The sequence below is a fragment of the Trachurus japonicus genome, chromosome 4 (assembly GCF_045865225.1).
Source record: "Trachurus japonicus isolate A0001 chromosome 4, Traja_1.0".
NCBI classification, from domain to species: domain Eukaryota; kingdom Metazoa; phylum Chordata; class Actinopteri; order Carangiformes; family Carangidae; genus Trachurus; species Trachurus japonicus.
The window spans coordinates 10,274,632-10,294,572 of NC_140910.1; the positions used below are offsets into that span (position 1 = coordinate 10,274,632).

The 19,941-nt window shown below is 40.1% G+C and overlaps 1 protein-coding gene across 2 annotated transcripts in view; it reads left to right on the forward strand.

The window, feature by feature from the left end:
* Positions 1–826: 826 nt before the first annotated feature.
* LOC146988456 (uncharacterized) overlaps positions 827–19,941 on the forward strand; it is a 92,055-nt gene continuing 72,940 nt past the window's right edge. For both annotated transcript variants that reach the window (XR_015035698.1, XM_085773816.1), the window contains exons 1-5: positions 827–1,047; positions 12,905–12,946; positions 14,320–14,393; positions 14,891–14,959; positions 16,348–16,447. Coding sequence is in view for 1 of the 2 variants with exons in the window: in XM_085773816.1 (XP_085629942.1) it covers positions 873–1,047; positions 12,905–12,946; positions 14,320–14,393; positions 14,891–14,959; positions 16,348–16,447 (460 nt within the window). In the remaining variant the exon portion in view is untranslated. The remainder of the gene's footprint in view (positions 1,048–12,904; positions 12,947–14,319; positions 14,394–14,890; positions 14,960–16,347; positions 16,448–19,941) is intronic.

The following is a 19,941-nucleotide window of genomic DNA, read 5'->3' on the forward strand; positions in this document are numbered from 1 at the left end:
TTCATTTTGTGTGCCTTCAGATAACTTATGTTGTGAATTAGGGCTAAAATTGGTTTGACTTAAAAGGTGATACAATGTAGGATAATCAGAAAGACAGCATCCATTTCCAAATGTGGATTATTGTAGGCTACCATAGTAATGCATCAGATTTTTTGTTTGCAACTACAACTCTGAATGGTAGCTATTACTGTTAGCTATATGCTGTAATACTCACTGGCCACTTCATTAGGTGCATCTGACATGAAGCGTTATCCTGCTGGTCTGGAAGTAGGCTAACGAGATGGCACACTGTCACTGTCTGTCAATGGTACAAAGGAACTTAAATCACCTTCCTTACACATTGCTATTCTTGGTTTGAACTCTAGCAGATCATCTTGACCATGTCTCCTTGTCACAGAACAGATGAACTTAATAAAAGTGAGTGTATAGCTTATGTAGCCTAAATGATAGCCTACATTCATATTTTTGTGAAAATGGATATTACACTGTTATTTTCTGTGCTTCTCCTTTCATCACTGTAGCTTTCTATCAACTCTAGCGTTGTTTTACACTGTAGCCTATATCTATTCATAATTGATGCTGCTGCTATAAAAATGTTGTGGCAGTAAAAGGTAGCCTACCAAACTGGTTCACTTCTGTGTATAAACTAATAGTGATCAATGACTTTGACAAATTGTCTATAAGTGGACTCTACGTGACCCAGGAGAGAAGACTACTCCTGTCATCAATGTGTCTATGTTTTTTTATTTATAGTGTTAATCCTGTCTTGCTCAACCCCACAGCATTACCGGGCACGTGCAGCATCCGGAGGACCGTGCGCGTTCACGCTTGGCCACAGAGAGGGGCGGGAGAGGAGGACGAGGGAGTGAGAGATGAGGTGGGGGGAAGATAGGGTAATGAAAATGATGGCGACCGATGCAGAGGAGATAAGAAACCAAACAAGTCCCTGTCCTGCCCCCGACACCAGTCTCAACACTCTGTCCATCAAAATAACGCGGAAAAACCAGGACAGACACTGGAAGTTGCGGTTTATTTACCTTCAGTGCTGTGAGTACCGACGCACCGCGACGTTTACACACTCACACGCCGAGAACAGGCTTCACTATTCTCTGTCATAACGTGCTGAGAAATGTGCCGCCTCACTGTACTGACCGACTTTTGCTTCGTCACCGTGAAAGAAAATGCACTAGCAGGCTTTAACATGGACATACCACATCATGAGGGAGACGAGCCTCCAGTTAACGTGTTGTTTGAAGGAAGGGGGGGGATGCATTGAGATACAGGCACGCGAGGGCATGGAGAGGAAACACATTCCACCAGAAGGCTAAATAAATAAACAAAGACATAAATCGCTATGATACCTAGCTAACCATTATCTTTAGCCAAGCATTAGGATTCACGTTTGCATTCGGCATGCCTAAAATGAACCAGTGTCTCGTGCTTCTTACTGTACGTAGGCTACTTCAGGTTACAGGCTTTTTTCTTTTTTTTTAAATGACTCTCCTCAGTTAGTGTCACGTGAACTATTATTTTTTTATTTTTTTTATTTAGCGCGTTTGCTGCTAGTTTTTACCCTGTCATGTTTGCCCATGAGCTGTACGGTTGTTGTTTTTTTTTGTTTTTTTCATGTAGCCTAAAGCTATTTTAAAAATGTTCTCCTTATTTAGCCTACAAAATAAAGTAGGCCTAGGCCTATTAGCCTACAGGAGGTAAAATATATTTATAATGTTATTGATTAGGCTAAGCTAAAGCAAAGCAACCAATGGTTTATCCAGTCCATATCTGACACTTCTGGCCCAGTTGATATTTCCTCTGTGTAATTTTTGTCCCTGGTGGTGGTCAAACTTCACTTCCTGTCCTGCTGCCACTGACAAGTGATTCACTCAGGTTTCATGGAAAATAACTAGAAGTGAGCTTGAAAAAGTTCCTGCTGACAAGTGAAGTGAGGAAAAGTGGCGGTGATATATGGCAGGGGAAATGGGGCTTTTCACAATTTGAAGGAAATGACCAAAAAAAAGCTGAAGTTTGATGGTTTTGGTTGGAGACAGTATCCTTGGCAACCTGTGCAGAAAGTAGGGACATAGGCCCAATTTTACCTTTATACCTGTGAGACAAGGGGCCAATGTCAGTGGCATCAAAATGTCTATTATGGTCACTTGTTCTTGTCTTAGTGTCATAATTTTGTCTCGGTAACACAAGTTATTGAGTCATTATATTACATGCCTTGGCAGCTGTGAGAACAAAGACAATATGAAAAAGATTATAATGACATTTCTAATTACTGATGCCATATGTCCCACAGCCGACTTCAGAGGGGTGGTGAAGAGCACGGAGGAGGATTGATAAGGGAATGAAAAATGATCAGGGTGATTTAAAATGACAGCTTATTTCTAGTGATGATGGGAGGTCCATGGAGTGCAAGTGATGGATTTGAATGTGACAGAAAAGTGACCCGCCTCGTCAATACAACTAACAGCACGTGATGACAGAGGGGGCCGCTTGGCGGTTTTTGTTTTCATCCGAGAAAAGGGTCCCACGGCTGCCTCAGAGTGTGCAGGTATTTAATATAATGTTATAGTGAACACGAATGCTCTAGCATCAGTGTGAGCTCTCTTGTCTTTGGAACAAATAGGACCACTAATGTACAGTTGATTTCCTAAAGTATCCGGCTCCTTGACTTATTACCTTGTGTTTTTAACAATGTTTACAGATCATTTGTAGTGTGAATATTTTAGCAAAAGTGATGAGATTTGTCAGTCAGTGTTGGGGTTACAGAATCAGGGTGTTTGCCCATTGGTGATTAACATGTATAGTCTTAATTAAGATTAAGATAAACTTTATTTATCCTTGACAGGCAACTTATCTTGGGCACTAGAGTGGCACGAGTGCTGACACAGCTGCCTCCTAAAACCACATTCACAACATGCTTTAAGTGTAGCGTACACATGGTGTAGACATACACATGCACACGGGCATAGTACACATGGTACACATTCAACAATACAGCAAACAGAAAACTGCAGAAAGTACAGAGTACACATAGTGCACATAAACAACCATAAACACTGGCAAGCATGGCGTAAAGTTTCCTCTAGGCAGGGACAAGACCTTGATGTTGTTTACTACCACCTTGACTGGCACAACTTACATAATTCATAATTAAGCTACATTGCAATTTATAATTTAGATAAGGATGTAATTTAAAGCAGGTACACATAGTTAGAACTGAGTTCAAGACAAGGTAAAGGAATTAAATAGATTAAATAAAAAGTAAAAAAAAAAGAGGACCTAACAACTAACTACACATGCATCAACTCTACTGTAGAGGATGCAGGGCCTGTTTTTTTTATTAAGAAGTGTTATACAGGTTGGAATGAAGGGAGACTTGAACCTGTTGCTTTTGTATTTACTGGCCCTGAAGCGTCTTCCTGAAGGAAGGAGTTGATATTCTGAGAAAAGGGTGTTGTTGTTGAAAATCCTGTTCCTGTTGTTTTATATGTGGTCTGAAGGGATGGCTAGTCTGTTTTGCCGATCACCTTCATGGCTGTTTTGATCCTTTTCATAACTTTGGCTTTCAGCTGTACAGTGGCGGTGTCGTTCCAAGCTGTCAACCAATAACGAATGATACTTTAGAATGGGCCGTGTGACTAAAAGTATTGTGTATGCGAGAGTTCAAGTACTGTATTTTGTTTTCAGTTTGTGTCTGTGAGCACATAGAAAGTCACCAACAGCTTGAACTATTTTTGCAGCTCAACCAGCTTATTTTGTATTGCAGCTTAGATGTTGTAGTGGGTGTTGGTCAGTACAACAGTGTATGCTGTGACTTGTCAGCTCAGGTGTAAATAACATAATCAAAATTTGTCTGAATTTCAGGCAGAATTTCAGACAGCAGCAGTGCAGGGCTGGTGTTGCAGGCTTGATCATGATCACACTGTCAGGGCGTACTGTGACACTCACACATTCATCTTTTATGTTATTAGTAATATGCTTTTCCCACAATGACAAGTGAGACTGTCTGCTTCGAGAAAGGCCTTTTAAGATAGTAGTAGCATTTGTCACAAATGATGATCACGGTAGTAGCTATTTTGCCAGTTTGGAAGTTGATCTATTAACAAGGATTAAAATATAATTTAGCACCCAATTACATGATATATTTTTAATTTAGAAAAAAAACGTGTCTTTTTTTACACACTATTAAGCCCCTTTCATTGAAAACTGGACTGATGTTGCCTCTGAGTGATTGAGTCACATACAGATATGAGATGTTATAAAAGATTGACCTTTTTTAAAGTGACTTGATGATGATGATGATGATGATGATGATGATGATGAGGATGATAATGAGTTGGAGAAAACTGTAAGTGGTAGCTCATGGTAAAAGAGGGAATTATTGGCTGAATCTACGGCTCCTCTCAGCCTACAGAGCATCTTTGTGATTGCCACTTGATTGTTTACTTGTGCCCACAGCCTCACTGTCTTGGCTCACTCTCACCACAGTGTTGGATTTTGGCTAAAGCAGGCAACTTTTTTTTTTGTGTGAAAATCTTTGTCTGGAATCTGGTGTTTTTGCAGCAGTGTTAAAGTTTGTGTCGCCGTTTCTCTGGGATTGTTCTTAAAATACTCCAATTTGTGGAGGATGTCATCCCTTCTCTCTTGAGAGAGGTTGGGTACACACTTAAAACTTTCTGAAGGACAAGTGAAGGGGTGCAGGGTACGTGGAGGCTACACAGCTATAAAAATGCATCCATTTTATAACATGTCATACCCATGATCTTATATCCTTGAGTTAAACCCACAGCATACTGAGCATAGCATGGTGACTTCAACCATACAAGGTTATAGTGAAGTGTTTAATATTCCACACTACTGAAACATTTGCATGAGTTTTGTGCCATACTAAACACACGGTACATTACATAACCTGTCCTGCGTGAGAAGCCCTGCAAGGGCCCAATCTGGATTCCACAGAACAGTTTCAGATGTTCATGTTTGACACATAGATTTTCTAAAAGCCCTATGAGAACTGGAAAATTATCTATTTGATCATTTTGTCCAGCTCATAGCCAGAGGCGGTTGTGTCCCATCAGTGTGGGGCACCGTGGCAGCTGGCCAGAGCCTTTGGCCTTACAGCAGTTGCTCATGCTGATCCCTGGCCTCAGCGCATGAATCGTGATAGAACATATTCATTTGAGATTCTGAAGCCATTCTGCTGGTTCTCACACATGCAGAGAAACAATATTCAGACCATCAGCTTTTCAGCATCTGCTTGCTGTATTTTGTACAACCTTGATCATGATGGGGATGTAGGGAATTGGGATGTAGAGGTGAGGGTTATAACCCACACCAACCACAACCCTATAATGAACAAGAATCATACCACAAGGGGTGATGTGATGACAAAGTATTTCAGAGGTCTAAGGCTTTACATTTTAATGCCAGAGGTCATAATGCCAGAAGTCATGTTGGTTCAGGCTTTGACTAACTAACCACTGTCTTTGCTAATAGGCTGTCCGGTTGAGACTGTTTGCCTCGGGGTGGTTGGTATTTGTTTCAAGTTCTTCTCCTCCCACCTCCAGGAAGGAACATACATGTAGGACATCAAATAGGCTAAATAATAAATAATAAATAAATTTCACCAGTAATGTTGCACTCAGTTAAAACTGCTTGATCTTAAAGGTCTGATTAATATCAGTAAAGGTAGCCTAATCACTTCACATTATACGCGTAATAGCCTACATGCGTGACTGTCACCTCTTCTGTTGCCTCATGTGGGTCTTTTACGCTCTTTTAACAGAATAGTTCGCCCACAATTCAAATTGCACTCATTATCTACTCACCCTCATGTCGACTAAGGGCTGGGAGAAGTTTCAGAGTCCTCCGTGGCTTCTCTGAGTTACAGCGGGGTCTCGGCGTAGCAGTGCATGTCCATATAGCGGTTGCAAATGGATACCAACTGTCTTCGTGACTAAAAGACACACCAAAAAACAAAATACCTCCATGCTGCTCGTATGTAACGTCCGTCTTGTATTGAAGCCCTGAAATGCGAAATTGTCCAAATCTCGTGCGATCTGGACGAACCAGGAAGAGGAGCTTCCGTTACAAACAAGCTTGAAATATAGACTTATTTTATTTTTTTCGGAACAATTTCGCATTTTGGGGCTTCAATACAAGACGGACATACGAGCACTATGGAGGTATTTGGATGTTTTTTGGTGTGTCATTTTGTTACGAAGACAGTTGGTATCCATTTGCAACCGTTATATGGACATGCACTGCTACGCCGAGACCCCCTGTAACTCAGAGAAGCCACGGAGGACTCTGAAACTTCTCCCAGCCCTTAGTCCACATGAGGGTGAGTAGATAATTTCAAATTTCAATTTTGAGTGAACTATTCCTTTAAGTTGTAAACAACTTCCCTATTTTGATTAGCTCCACTGATACCACTATGATGGTGCATTATGGTTTATGTTGTGATCTATTTTGTGATCTATTCTTTCTTATGCCAATGTGGCTAATCGTTCAAAGGTGTCTGTTGTTGGTCCCCTGTTAAATGTCAAGACTATCCAAGTGTAAGAGCCAACATCTTTATTACCTTTTCTAGTTTTTCCGCTAATGCATTGTGCTGTCTTTTTTTTTGCTGCTGAGTAGAGCACACGCTTATTTCTATAGGGAAAAAAGTGATAGTAATTTGGGCCAAAGGTAAACACAGGCATACCACGTTCCACATCTCTTGTTTTCCCACTTCAATCACATCAGTCTGGTCTTTACACCGCAATGATGTCCAGATATACAATAGATGGATCCAGAATTATGTGTGTGAAAAATACAGAAAAACACATTTAGTTTACTCAGTTCTTCCACTGTAAAAGTCTTATTTTTGTAGAGAACATGAACTCTGTATGCACTCAAAATTAGTTGGAGGTAATCATGTGTACCAGTACAGTGCTGTGTCCTCAGCTGGCTCAAGCTACACTTTTAATAAGCAACATGCTTCTGGAGATCAAGTGAGGAATTCCCAGAAGAACAATAATGAACTTTAACAAAAAGGTCCTCCATAAATAATAACTGAAATACTCTTTTACAATGTAGACTAAATGTACTTCACTCTGACCTGAGAAATTTAGTGCAATCTTGTCAGTAACGTTTACTTTTTAAAAGACCTGTTACGATCAGGAGATATCTCATCAAACTGACCCTGTATATTAAAGGTACATTGTGTAGGAATTACTCCCATCTCGCGTTGCGGTTGTATATTGCAAGCAACTCAATCATATTTTTCATGCTGCATTCACGTGAAATTGGGCAAACCGCAGACTGTCGCTGTGGCTTTTCACAGACGCCACCTCGACCTGAGCCGACAGCTCCGGTGTCTCCGCTGAGTTTCCGTGGTTTCCTACCGTCACGCTGCCACTGAACGTAAAAACATGGCGACATGGCAGCCAGCACCGAGCTTACCCGCTCCATGTAGATATGAATGATATGAACGGCTAATTCAGAGCTGAAAGGAACACTTCACTTTGTTGATGGGGGGGATTACTGATGAATGAATAACATACTTTTGAACGAAATAATCGATTTTCGTGAATAGATAACAGGAAAAGTTACACAATGTTCCTTTAAGAAACTTTTTTTTAAACTTAATACGCTTAGATTCAGAAGAATCACTGACTGATCTGTTTGTTGTCAATATATTTATTTATGCTGGTTGAGTTTGTGTTAGCCTACATTTTTTGCTGTAATCAGCTCAGCTCCAGTGAAGGAGAATCTACCATGCAGCTCTACTGTGTATAGCTGGGGGGCTCTGGTCACATGGCCATAGTGACTGCCTTAGCCTCAGCAGATCTTGCTGTCACTTTTTTCCATATCCAGTGACTTCCTGACTCTATATGCTCTGTGGAGATAGCATGAAATGCGACATCCTGTCCAGTGACACAGTTGACCTGAGGTGTGTTTTAATGAGTTTCAGTGATGAGAAACTTCTCTAACCTAAAGCTACTGTAACAGGCAGAGTGAGAGCAAGTCTGATGGGTGAGCTCGAATTTGGGTTGATATTGGTGTTTTTGTGTGTGTGTGTGTGTGTGTGTGTGCGATACCAGAATTTCAGTAGTCAATGCAAATACCAGTGAATACTCGGGCCAAGGGTGCACACCAGATGCAAAAATGATGCATTGTTTAATTTTTCTGCTCATACAGTTTGCGTTCACCATGTTTGTTTTCACTCTGGGCCAAACACCGCACCACTGGCATGTTGGGTGTCTTGTTTCCATGACGTCTGACCAGAAAAAGACGCGTGGTATACACCAGGCAGGTGGAGCGGATCGACGTCTGGCCACGTTCACATAACAAATGGGCCGCACCAGAATTTGACTATTGTTGCACCAAGACTCCTTCAGCCTCTGCAGTGTTTTCACTTCACCTTTTGGTACAGTACCTCTTTGCCTAGGTACTTTTGGCCAAGATGGTACTGTGTGCTGAAAGGCAAAAAGAGCGAGTAGAGTCAATACCACATGGAAACGCGGCATACTGTATATGACCAGCATCTGAGAGGGGGATTCAGTTTGTGATGACTTCACTTTTGTATCAGTATAACCCAGTCTCTGCTCCAATCTGTAGCATCTGCTCCTCTCTTATGTCAGAAGAGCAAGAAAAAAACACGTACAGCTAGAAGCTTCTGAGTGCAAGAAGCTCTCTTAATGTGACATTGGCTGGATCTATAAGAGGGAGGAAAACCTCTTTTGAAGAGCTCTCCTGTGGATGACAGAGTTTGCTTTCTTCCTTCATACTCAGACTGTCTAGTTGTTCTTTCCTGATGCAACTTTAGCCAGCTCATCTCCACCTCGAGCCTCTCTTCTGTCTCCCTGGCACTTTTTACTTTGTTGAATTGAAACATTGGGGCTCTGCAGGATCCCGCTCACTTTATTTATGTAGAACAACACATTGTACCACACAGTGGTGTCACAAAAATCCATCTCAACTGGCATCAGCTGACAGATGTGCAACAAGAAAGACTGCATCTGCATCCCATTTTTCTGTGGTGTGCTCCCTAAGAGCTCTTTTGCCTGAATTCACCTCAAATGCTCTCACGAGCTGATCTGAGCCATCAACTCTACTTTCTTTTGCTTTTGCCAGATTCAAACAAACTGAGTTGACACCAAAAGGGAAATTGCTTCATGGTTCACAATTAGTAAATCTTTTTTTTTTTTTTTTTTTAAATCTACCTCCAGTAGTTAGAGGATTTAGATTCAATAGCTGATCAAAAAGCGATAATGCTTATTTGCCCTGTCTTACAGTAATCACACATAGAGGTAATCTTTTTTAAAAGATGAGCCCCCCCGCCTTTAACTTTCTGTTTTACTCCTAACCACCTTTTTTCTTCATATCAGTCTTGAGATGGACATACATAATTAATTAATATACATTAATTATGTCCACAGGTGTGCACTTAGACCACTGAACTGGGGACTGTTGGTCAAGTTGACTTCTGGGTTGGGGGTACAGGGGTCTGGGAGCAGGACTGGGGCCTGTGGAGTGGGAAGCTTGTGGCAGAATGAAAACAGAGGGCAGGGAAGAGCCTGGCAGAGTTGCCAACTGTAGTGGGAACAGATTTTGTCACTGCAATAGTCCCAAGTATGTAAGAAATAGTAAATAAATGATGAAGTTGTGTAGTTCAAAGTTGAGTCAGTCAGACAAGTTAGGGGTCTGAAGTAGAGAACACACTTTACAACTGGGCCCACATTTGCAGATCGCTGATATCCAATTTGACTCAAACCCACTCACTTGAAGACATTAGTAACAGGGTGTTCCTTATCATTAAAACGGTTTCATACAGTTGTTATTCCATTTGGCTGATTAGCTGCTTCAGATTAGACTTTTTTGTTAATAAATCATAGGGGGTCATCTTAAATTTGGCTGATGGCTGCGCTGCTCCCACCACGTACAGGCTTTATTCATGAAGTCAAGGTTATGTCATTGTGTACCAGGGATAATTACCAGCCACAACAGGGAAGCTGGTATTGTTTTCACCTTGTGAGTCTGAGTTTGTGTGTGTGTAACAAACAAAATGTGGTCCTGTAGACTCCTATTGTCAACTAACACAGAGGCAGTATTTGTGTCTTCTGTCTCTCTGTGGACAGAGTTTGTTATCATAATAAGATGCAATGCATGAAACATCACAGTGCACTTGAGTGTTAGCCTGGCTCTCGCCAGACCCTTGTAGTTCCGCAAAGCTCCACCAGAGGCGCTACGCTCAGCTTCACACAAGGGTCTGGACTCGAGGCCAATGCAAACTTCTTCCCCGGAGCAAAAAATAATGAACCAATCAGGATCGCCGGGCGGGACTTTCTGAGGTGTGACGTAGCGCTGAAGCGACTGTTTGAGTCAAACAACAATGGCGGCTCGCAGTGAGTGGCTGAAGTAGCACGTCATTCAAGATAACGGACAAGTGGTTTATCCAATCACATACAAGATTTTTTTTACAAGGCCCCGCCTTCTGAAATGAATCGCCTATGGAGCAGTCCCAGACCCTTGTGTGGAGCTCAGCGTAGCTTTGCGGAACTACAAGGGTCTGGCGAGAGCCAGGCTACTTGAGTGTGCCTTCAGAAAGAAGGCCTAGTTCAAAGACGCATGTAACCTGCACCATGAGCACCAAGTGGCCTACTCATGTAATAATGTAGTAATAATCGCTGAATACTCAATACCCAATTTTGTTCTCCATGTTGTGTATGGTCATGATACATTTTAGGCCTTTTCTATTATGTAAAGCTAAAGAGAAACAGAAAACCACAAGGCATCTGTTCCATTGCAGAACTGCATAATCAATGAGCATCATGCCACAAATTAAGGAAAATCAGTACCTGTGTCATACAGCAGGTTGGTCACAACTCAGTGCAGAATAACTACACAGATGTTCAGTGTTTGGCTGAACAGCAACAGAGAGGCTGAAACTGGCTGACACTAGACAGAATGGACAGGGTCCAGCCACATTTTAGATTTTGATGTAGTCTGGTAATTAAATATCAGTGTCATCCTCAACATGTCAGGCTGCAAAAGCTTTTAAAGGCCAGACACGTGTTTACATTAGTTTTTTTGACACATTAAATTAAATCTAAGTAAAATTTTATGAAAACATTTTGGATTAAGTCACGGGGAACAGTCACAGACCTAATACCTGCCCGAGTAGCACTTTGTGAGAAATGACATTTTTTATTTATTTCAGGTTTATTGAAATGCCACAGACTAGATAATTCTCTGAGAAAAACAAGTGCCACCATATTGCCAAGGGAGTGAAAAGAAAAGAAATCTGACAGTTAAAAAAATATGACCTCCTACAAGGACATTACTTCTTTTACAGCAACAAACAAAGCCGTTTTTACAGCTTTCTGCCTTGAAATTAAAACTATGGTGCTGGTGCCCATATATAAAAATGTGCTGCCAGAAGGAGGAGGAGATCAAATAAATTGCATCCCTTTTGGGAGAGATAACCATGGGAGATAATGGATCTGAAGTTCTTAGAATAAAAACCTAGAGCACATCGTGCGTGTCAGCGAAGCTTTAAGCCAATTAAGGCAAAGCTGTGTTGTCACAGGTGGTTGGTCCCCTGTAGGTGCAGCTGGAGGAGAGCGACTACAGCACCTGGGTCTGAAAACTCTCATAGGTTTTAACGTCATGTGACATGGGCATGTCTGAAAACTTTTCTGATGAGTGTGTAAGTCATCTTTGCACAAAGCTGCATGAAGTCAAACTGGCAGTGTCTCCAGCAGTGGAAAGCAACACCAGTATAATTGTTGCCTCTGTCGTGTCTTTTTATTCTACTAAAGTTAGCTCACCCACCAGCTTGTCCTGCCTGTCTTGTCTCTGTCTAGCGAGTCACTGTAGTCTCCAGTCTGCACTGAAGACATACAGTAGCTTTGCTCCTAACCTCTTTTATTTCAAACACAATAATAGCCAAAGCTCTTGTCAAGAAACAATCACCTCCTTCCATATGTGGTGAAATCCTAGCTCACTGTAGGCATTGCTTTTTCAAAGAGGTCAAAAGATATTTGAAAAGCTATACCAACAGTCACTAAAACCATGATTTAGGTTCTGTTTTAGCTTATTGTTTCTCAGAGGGAAACAGCATCCACAACTCTGACAGCTTTGAAAGTCATGAAAACGTCATACGTAAACATAATTCCGCTGCAACTCAGAACTCGGAGACCAACAGTCACACAGTGATAACAATGGTACAAGCCAAATTGAACACAGAGAACAGCTTGCAGTTTGAATAATGTCATTTCAGTTTAGTAAGTGGTAATGATGGGGTGCTGAGGCTGTGTAATGGCAGATGGTATCAACGTCTCTCATCCTGCATGTTTGTATGTCTGTGTATGTTGGCATCTGCCGCTGAAGTGGAGTCGTGCGAAGGAAGTTTTGGGGCGAGTCGGTGGTCAGATGATTTGCTGTAATGGTGGCTTCTAATCTCCGAGCGGTGGCAGTGAGCTAGGACTAGTTGGTTGTGTGAAAATGAATGATTGTGGAGATGCTGTGTGCAGTTTTGAGAAATGTGTTTCGTTCTACACCTGTGAATAAATTGAAAAAGCAGATGGAGCGGTAGAAGGGGACCGGTTACAGTGGAAACTCAGCTGAGATATCGCTGCTGGTACTGAAGCTATTTGAGTTCATGCTGACGGTCGGTTTCTTTTTTCATCACAGTCGATAATTCCACCGCCTGAATGTGCATTTCTGAATTGTTCCTGGAAATTAAACCTGTCAGTAAATGTATTTGGGTGTTTTGATACAAGACCAAGCCCTGACTATTAATTAAGAGTAAGTTCCACCTCTGTGACAAGTTGTTGGGAAGTCAGTATACATTTTGTGACTTCATAATGCTTCCATTGGTCTGATCAAGCTCTGTTTGTCTTCCTAGATTTCTTGACCATTGCAACAATATTAGGAACTGGAATCCTAGGTAAGTACTTTTATTTCTTATGTAGGATATTAACAAATGTTAATTGACAATCTAAACACCAGGACATTACCCTCATACTGTTCTGTGTCAACAGGTGAATGAAATGACCATTTTTAAAGATCAGATTTTCTCTTGTGAAGCAAAACACTGATGATTAAAAACAAATCACCAACAATTCCATGCAATTTATTTATTATCAGATTTTTGTTTAGATAACAGAATTTCTGACATTATGACAATTTTTGAATTCTGCCTAGATAACTATTGCCTGGTCTCTGACTCCCTGAGTCTATTTGCGAAGACACACATGGTCTTGCTTCCAGACAATTAGCTCAGTGAGTTAGAAGCTGGTTCTTGGTGTCAGACGATGTGGGTTCAAGCCCCAGCAAGGGTGATGATGATAATACATCAAATTAGTCTTTGTGAAACAAATGTACAAAATAGTAGAGTCATTGTAGATGATGTTTGACAAAATCACATCAGAATTTTACCTCAGAAACTGATTTTTTTTTTTTTTTTTTTACTGTGGTTTCAAATCTGCCTGCATGATAGTGAATGGCTTACTCAATTTGTGAAGCCACTGTTGAACTGCCACTTGCCAGTTAGTGCAGTGATAGACAATGGATAGTGATAGACAATGGATAGACAGAAATTGCAGGTTCAAGCCTCAACTGGTGTAAAATGAACATTAAGGTTAACTGTCCTGTCTTCCTATTCTCCTGTTTGTTGCTCAGAATTTGCCAAAAAATAGCCCGGACCCAACCCATCGCTGCGCAGCAGCTATAATTATTATTATTTAGTCTAAGATCAGCAGCACCACACACTACAGTTCACTGTCTCAAGCATTTTTTAAAAATGATTTTACTGGTCTGCAATTATGAAGGTGTGACTTGCGTATGGTTGACTCAAGCAATATGCTATATTCGCTCTGTCTACAAGGCTTTTTTTTCTGTAATATCAGTTCATTTTGGAACGTAATTAAAGCTCGGTCCATCTCTCGGTTTTCATTGGCATGGCAAATTTAACTGTGGTTTATGAAGTGTAGTTAACACCAGAGAGATTTTTGTAGAGGTGGAAATTACATGGGACATTACATTTAACTACTTTGTTTTCAGCAGGGTCTTCATGTAGTTCCACAAAGGTGGAGCCCTTCCAAGTTAATACTTGTTCAATCACTTAAATCTCATATTGAAATGAGCACTATCCATTAAATTTTATGGGAAGTTGGAGCCAGAGCGGAAAGTGTCTGTCTGAGAGAGAGAGATGAGCAGAGAAAGGGACATATAGGCAGGTAGATATGCTGCCTAAAAGTTGAACATGTCTTCAGATGCGAGATCAAATTCAGAACAGAACTCCTTTTTATCCCTTTCTAGGTCTGCCAGTCACGATAGCCCACGCTGGATTGGTGCCTTTCCTTGTCTCCTTTCTTGTTGGCTTTTTTGTCCAGGTAAATAATACATTGACTTTTGTTCTCTTACTGTATAGGATGGGTATGGTCTATTGAGACACATGAGATGACTCATACTTTCTCAAGATGTAAGATGGAGGCAATGGCAAGAGGAGGGCTAACTGTTTGTGATGTGTGCACTTACTTCATATAGCTTTTTGATATAATTGGAGCCTGATAACTGCCTTATAAAACAAAAAATGACATTATCATTCACTTCAGTGCTCAACTTAAAGGGACAGTACAGTATGTAGCTTATTTGGCTTTTTCATAGCAAAAATCAAATATTGCTTTCATAAATACGTATTTACCGAAGTCTAATCACAACTGCATACAAATGAAAGTTGTCTCGTAGCTCAGAATAAGTTATTTACAAATACATAGGTGGTAGGTGCACCCACCAGAGGCTGTCATGTTACATCATATAATATAATATAATATTAAGTACAACAACAATTGATAACTTGTTAATATAATTTTCATAATCTGTCATGCAGGCCTTGCTTATCTACCTGTTTGTGGAACTTCTTCAGAAATGTCAGGTGGTGCAGCTGGAATCTCTGAAGGTGAGCAGCTGATTAAACTTTACCTGTATTGTTTTTGCTAGGCTCCACTGGTAACACTGGTGGTAACAACAACTTCAATGTGCTGCATGTAGATTTGGTTATATAACCTCCTAGTTGAATTCTGATTGAATGCTAATTTTAATTTCTTTAATCTGGCATCTTTTCCACAAAGTGGTTTATCTACAGCTCAAACAGCTGCTCTGCAGTATAATACACTACACAGCAAAGGAATGCATGAATTCAATGATTTTAAAATTATAATGCCAAAGGAAAAGCCTGCATGATGGCAGGATAAAGCAGTGACTGTATGCATGATTTAATATTTGAATTTTCTCACCGTGTTTCACCATTACCATGTCCCACATGAGTCAGAGTTTTCTCACAGGTGCTCACACTCTTCCATGAGGATATTTCTTGTTCATCGTTAATGTGTCTATGACCAGTTTCTTAGTTGTCCCAGAATTTTACTTTAGCCCTTGGATTAGTTTCCCTGATTGATTCATGTATACTGACCAAGTTTGTAGAAAAGATGCTGCCTCTAATCTCTGTGTCTGACTTCTGCATATTGAGTCCTCATCTTGTGGTTGTGTTAATATTAGGGCTGTCAGAGTTAACGCGTTAATCGCGATTAGATTAATTAAAAAAATTAACGCGATTAAATTTTTTAATCGCGGTTAATCGCGGCCCATTTTGTCCTCTGTCTGCTGGACTGGAGGACTGGAGTGTGGGACCTCCAGTCCAGTAGGTGGCGGTAAGGCACCTTCAAGTTGGTTGCTACACAAATATACACAGTCTAACATATATCCACAGCTCCATCCATTGATTTTTTGACGGCTTTGTTGTCAACAAATGCACGTGGCCATGTATTGATTTTTTGACGGCTTCTGTTGTCAACAAATGCACGTGGCCAGGCAGAGGCGTAGCAAAGTAAAGGGCAATTTCCACTGGATGCAATTCGTTTCAATTCTGTGTGAGTTTCATGCATCATGTGTTATGATTAGGTACTAGGCCTGCTAGGTCTGGTCTAAAAGTAGTTTGTCTAGAGATTATAACACTTTGGAGGGTTGAAAGTCCAAAGCGCCATATATAATATTTTTAATAGAGATTAATCGCGAGTTAACTATGGAAAAAATGCGATTAATCGCGATTAAAAAAAATAATCGTTTGACAGCCCTAGTTAATATATAATTTTTATCAGAGGTCAAAATGTATTGACAACAGCACAGCATACATTTTACCATCCATACCAATGTCAGCTTTATTATTTCAGCTGATTTTATTTCCATTAGATAATTATCAATCAAATTTCAACAAATGGATAACAGAAATTTTTAGTAATGGAAAAAAACAACATATTGACAAGTGTAATCTCTGTATGTTGATCCTAGACGGATGTTGCAGAGTGTATTGTGATGGACCAGGTGAGCGTGGAGGATCCAGCTTTCACAGAGGATGAGGATGAAGATGATGTTGAAAATGCAGAAGCAGGTATGCAGCAATTTTGTGATGTGTATAATGTATAACCCTGGCCTAATATTTCTTACTCCTTGTAATTTCAGCATGAACATTGACTTGGAACCGAAGTGTCGGTCCTTGTGACAACCCTACTAGTTTCTATGATTTTAAACACGAGTTGTTGTTCACAACGTATCGTTTTTCATGGGGAAAATGGGGTGTTTCCCTGGGACCCATGGGTAGTGAGTTTGTGACCTAGCAACATCACTGAGTGAGTTTCCTCACAAGCGTTGGACTCAAGTGTCCAGTCTGCCCTTGAGTACACATTATACTCTTTTACTGTGAACATGATGGTGGCTAAAGGTTATGGTAAGTTATGGAAGGTATTGGGGCAATGTAACAATAACAAAACATATCTTAGCTCTTATAAAATCTTTTTCTAATAGAGTTAGCAAATTGCAAGATATTGGAATAGTATGACTAGAATCTGCATGATTTTACAGGTGTATTTTGATATCTGTTTCATCAGTCACATTTTATAGGTGGTTATGAAATTCCATGATTGTCACACATCAAATACTTTCAGTGTTCTGAGTTTTTCACCCCAAAACCCTTTGGTTTGAGACATAAAATCCTAGATTATACATTTATCCATGATGCATTTGACTTAGCCAGTGACTCTTTGCCTCCAGCTGCATTGCATATAGTCACCAGGGGCACATATGGACTGTATTAGCGTATATGTGTGTGTGTGTGAGTGCTTGTGCATGCACAAGTGTAAGTAGTGCGTGAGTGAGCGGCATGACAAAGCCATCTTTTCAACAGTGAACAACAAAAGATGTTTTTCCCCGGATGTGTGAAGGTCCTCTGAAACAAAATAGCCAACAAATAATGTGATATTCAATTGTTATTGTTTAATCTTCCCTGCTTTTTTCTTTCTATTTTTATCATCTCCATTACAAGCATCATGTGGCCAAAATCTCTAAAGATGTATTTACACTTTCAGACTCACAGGGATATCAGACAATACGCAGAAAACCATTCAGCCATGATTACTGGTGGATTAGTGATGAGGCTTATTGCGGGCTGATCCTATTATTTGCTAATAAAATGTCAAGCTCTCTCATTAAACTTCTGAATGGATAGCCATATGCGCACACATGCATAACTCACTGTTGGGTAAATTCTGTGTCACAGGTTCACGCTGCCATAGTTACATCAAGTAAACTTATGAGGCATCAGGCTAAGGACTGGTCCTCATGATATAGCAGTTTGTGTAGCTGTTACTATGCATAATATGCCATTGCCATTATGCACAGACCTGCAGTAGAATGATTAGCTTTGTATGAGCGTCACTAATGCTTGAGAAAATGTAGCTCGCCTGGATGACATTGCAGAACTTAATCCATTAAAGAGGTTTGCTACTGAAAAGTTATTTAATCCAGAAATCTGTGACATTACCGCCACACTACTGAGAAATGTAGTTTAAACTAGTAACATTGTGCTACTGCGCAACAGTGGGATAACTGGTAGCTATGTTCTCAGGATCACATATTCACAGATTATGTCTGTATTAGTCGTCCCCCATGCTGCCTGGAATATAAACTGATAATGGCTGGATATGTCCCTTGCGGATGAGAACCTGAATGCATTCATCAGTCATAAAAGGCTTTGAGATCTCTCTGCTCTCTTAAACCTGTGACTGACCTCTCCAATTAGTGTGCCACATTTCCAGGGTATGAATTAAAAAGTGTTCATAGCCCTGTTTGATTAAACTGGTGAACTCGAGATAGAAGGAGAAAAAAACATAAATGACAATGTTAATGAAAAAAAAGTACTTAATTATGTACTTAATCAGGATGTAAGACCGGGGGGTCAACTATATGTTTGAATAAACCATTGAATGCATGTTAATGTGCAAACTACACTATGCTAAAAAAAGATGGAGAATAACAAATCTTTCCAGAACATAACAATTCTTACACAACAGGCAAAAATGACTGAGAATACCTGCTGTTTTTTTTCCCCTGTGATGAACCATGATGCTTTTACTGCAACAAGATAATTGGGTTGTTCTTTCTTTTTTTTTCTTTTTTTTTACTTTGTCAAGTTTGCTGGAGTGTAGCCTACAATGAAATTAAGCAATTTATGCTAACACTTTCACAAAGGGTTTACTCCATGATTTAAGAACTGCCTTATAATTATATGGACCAATGGGTTCTTTGGCCTTTACTTCTAAGCTGCTTGGGTAACCCACTGACTGGAAAAATTATATTGTATAATGGCTAATTTGTTGTCTATGTAACTTGCCGAATTTCATTTTCAGCAATAGGCTGTAATTTCATGGGCTCATTCCAGTGTTAGAGCTGTACCTACCATGAGCTGTACTTACTGGTGTTATTTTGGGGTTTTGGTTGTCATGTTTTTGTGGTTTCTGGCAACTGTCACTTAAAGCCGGACTGTGTTAGTTTTGTTCAGCAGTGGACACATCAGCATTTATTTTGTAATCACTTCTCTTGGTTGTGCTCCAACTCACTACTCATTACCCATGGAGGTCTATGTAGGGAACTTGTATTAAGTCGCCAGGTAAAAATTTAAAAAAGGAAACATTTTTAGACAGAAATCAAGTCATTTTCTTGGCAGTGTTTTCATGTCTTTCAGTGTCAGCACAAAGCATGATAGTAGTGACAATAGTTTATCTAATGAAGCATTGAGATACCACTATATAAAATATATAATCCCCACTATACATTTGGTTGGCACTACCAAGTGGCAAACTCATTGTAGAGGGAGTAGTTGATTATTTTGGACACAGTCCCCGTGTATGTTAGTTTTCCTTCCTGTCTTTGACCTGTTTCTCTCTATTGTGATTGTCTGCCTGGCCCTGATGTGTTTCATCTGTGTTCAATCACCCTTGCTTCCCTTGTGTATCTACAGTAAGTCTCTGCCTTCCCCTCTTTCTTTGTCAGTTCATCTGTTTTGCCTGTGTAGTTCTGTTCAGCTTTACCCAGTAATTCCTTGTGTGCCAGTTTGGTTTCCCCAGTGTCCCTTAGTGCTTTTTGTTCACTTCGGACCCTCATGTTACCTTTTGGAATCTATCTGGGTTTAGAGTTGTGTTAATGGACCTTGTCTCTCTCTCCTACATGATTATTAGTTAATTACTGTAATGGCATTTTTGAAAGAATGCTACCTTGTTGTTTTGTATTGGATCCAGCCTATACCGAACAACATGGCACTTTGGTTATTTCCATTTAATGCCTCACTTGGAAGTATAGTGAAGGTACCACTACCCAAACAACATTAAAAGGCTCCTTATTTTGTCTATCAACAGTGTTTAATTATATGTATTTCCTTTTTGTATTTAAGGTACATTTGTTATGATCTTTCTTGACTTAAGGAACTTTTTTTAGTTGCAGGACATTTAATTGTTGGTAGTACCCCAAACTGGTGTTGATAATTTAACTGATTTTAACAATGCAAATGCTTTACCAGAAGATTTTTAGGCACTTGTTGTCCGTATTGTTTTC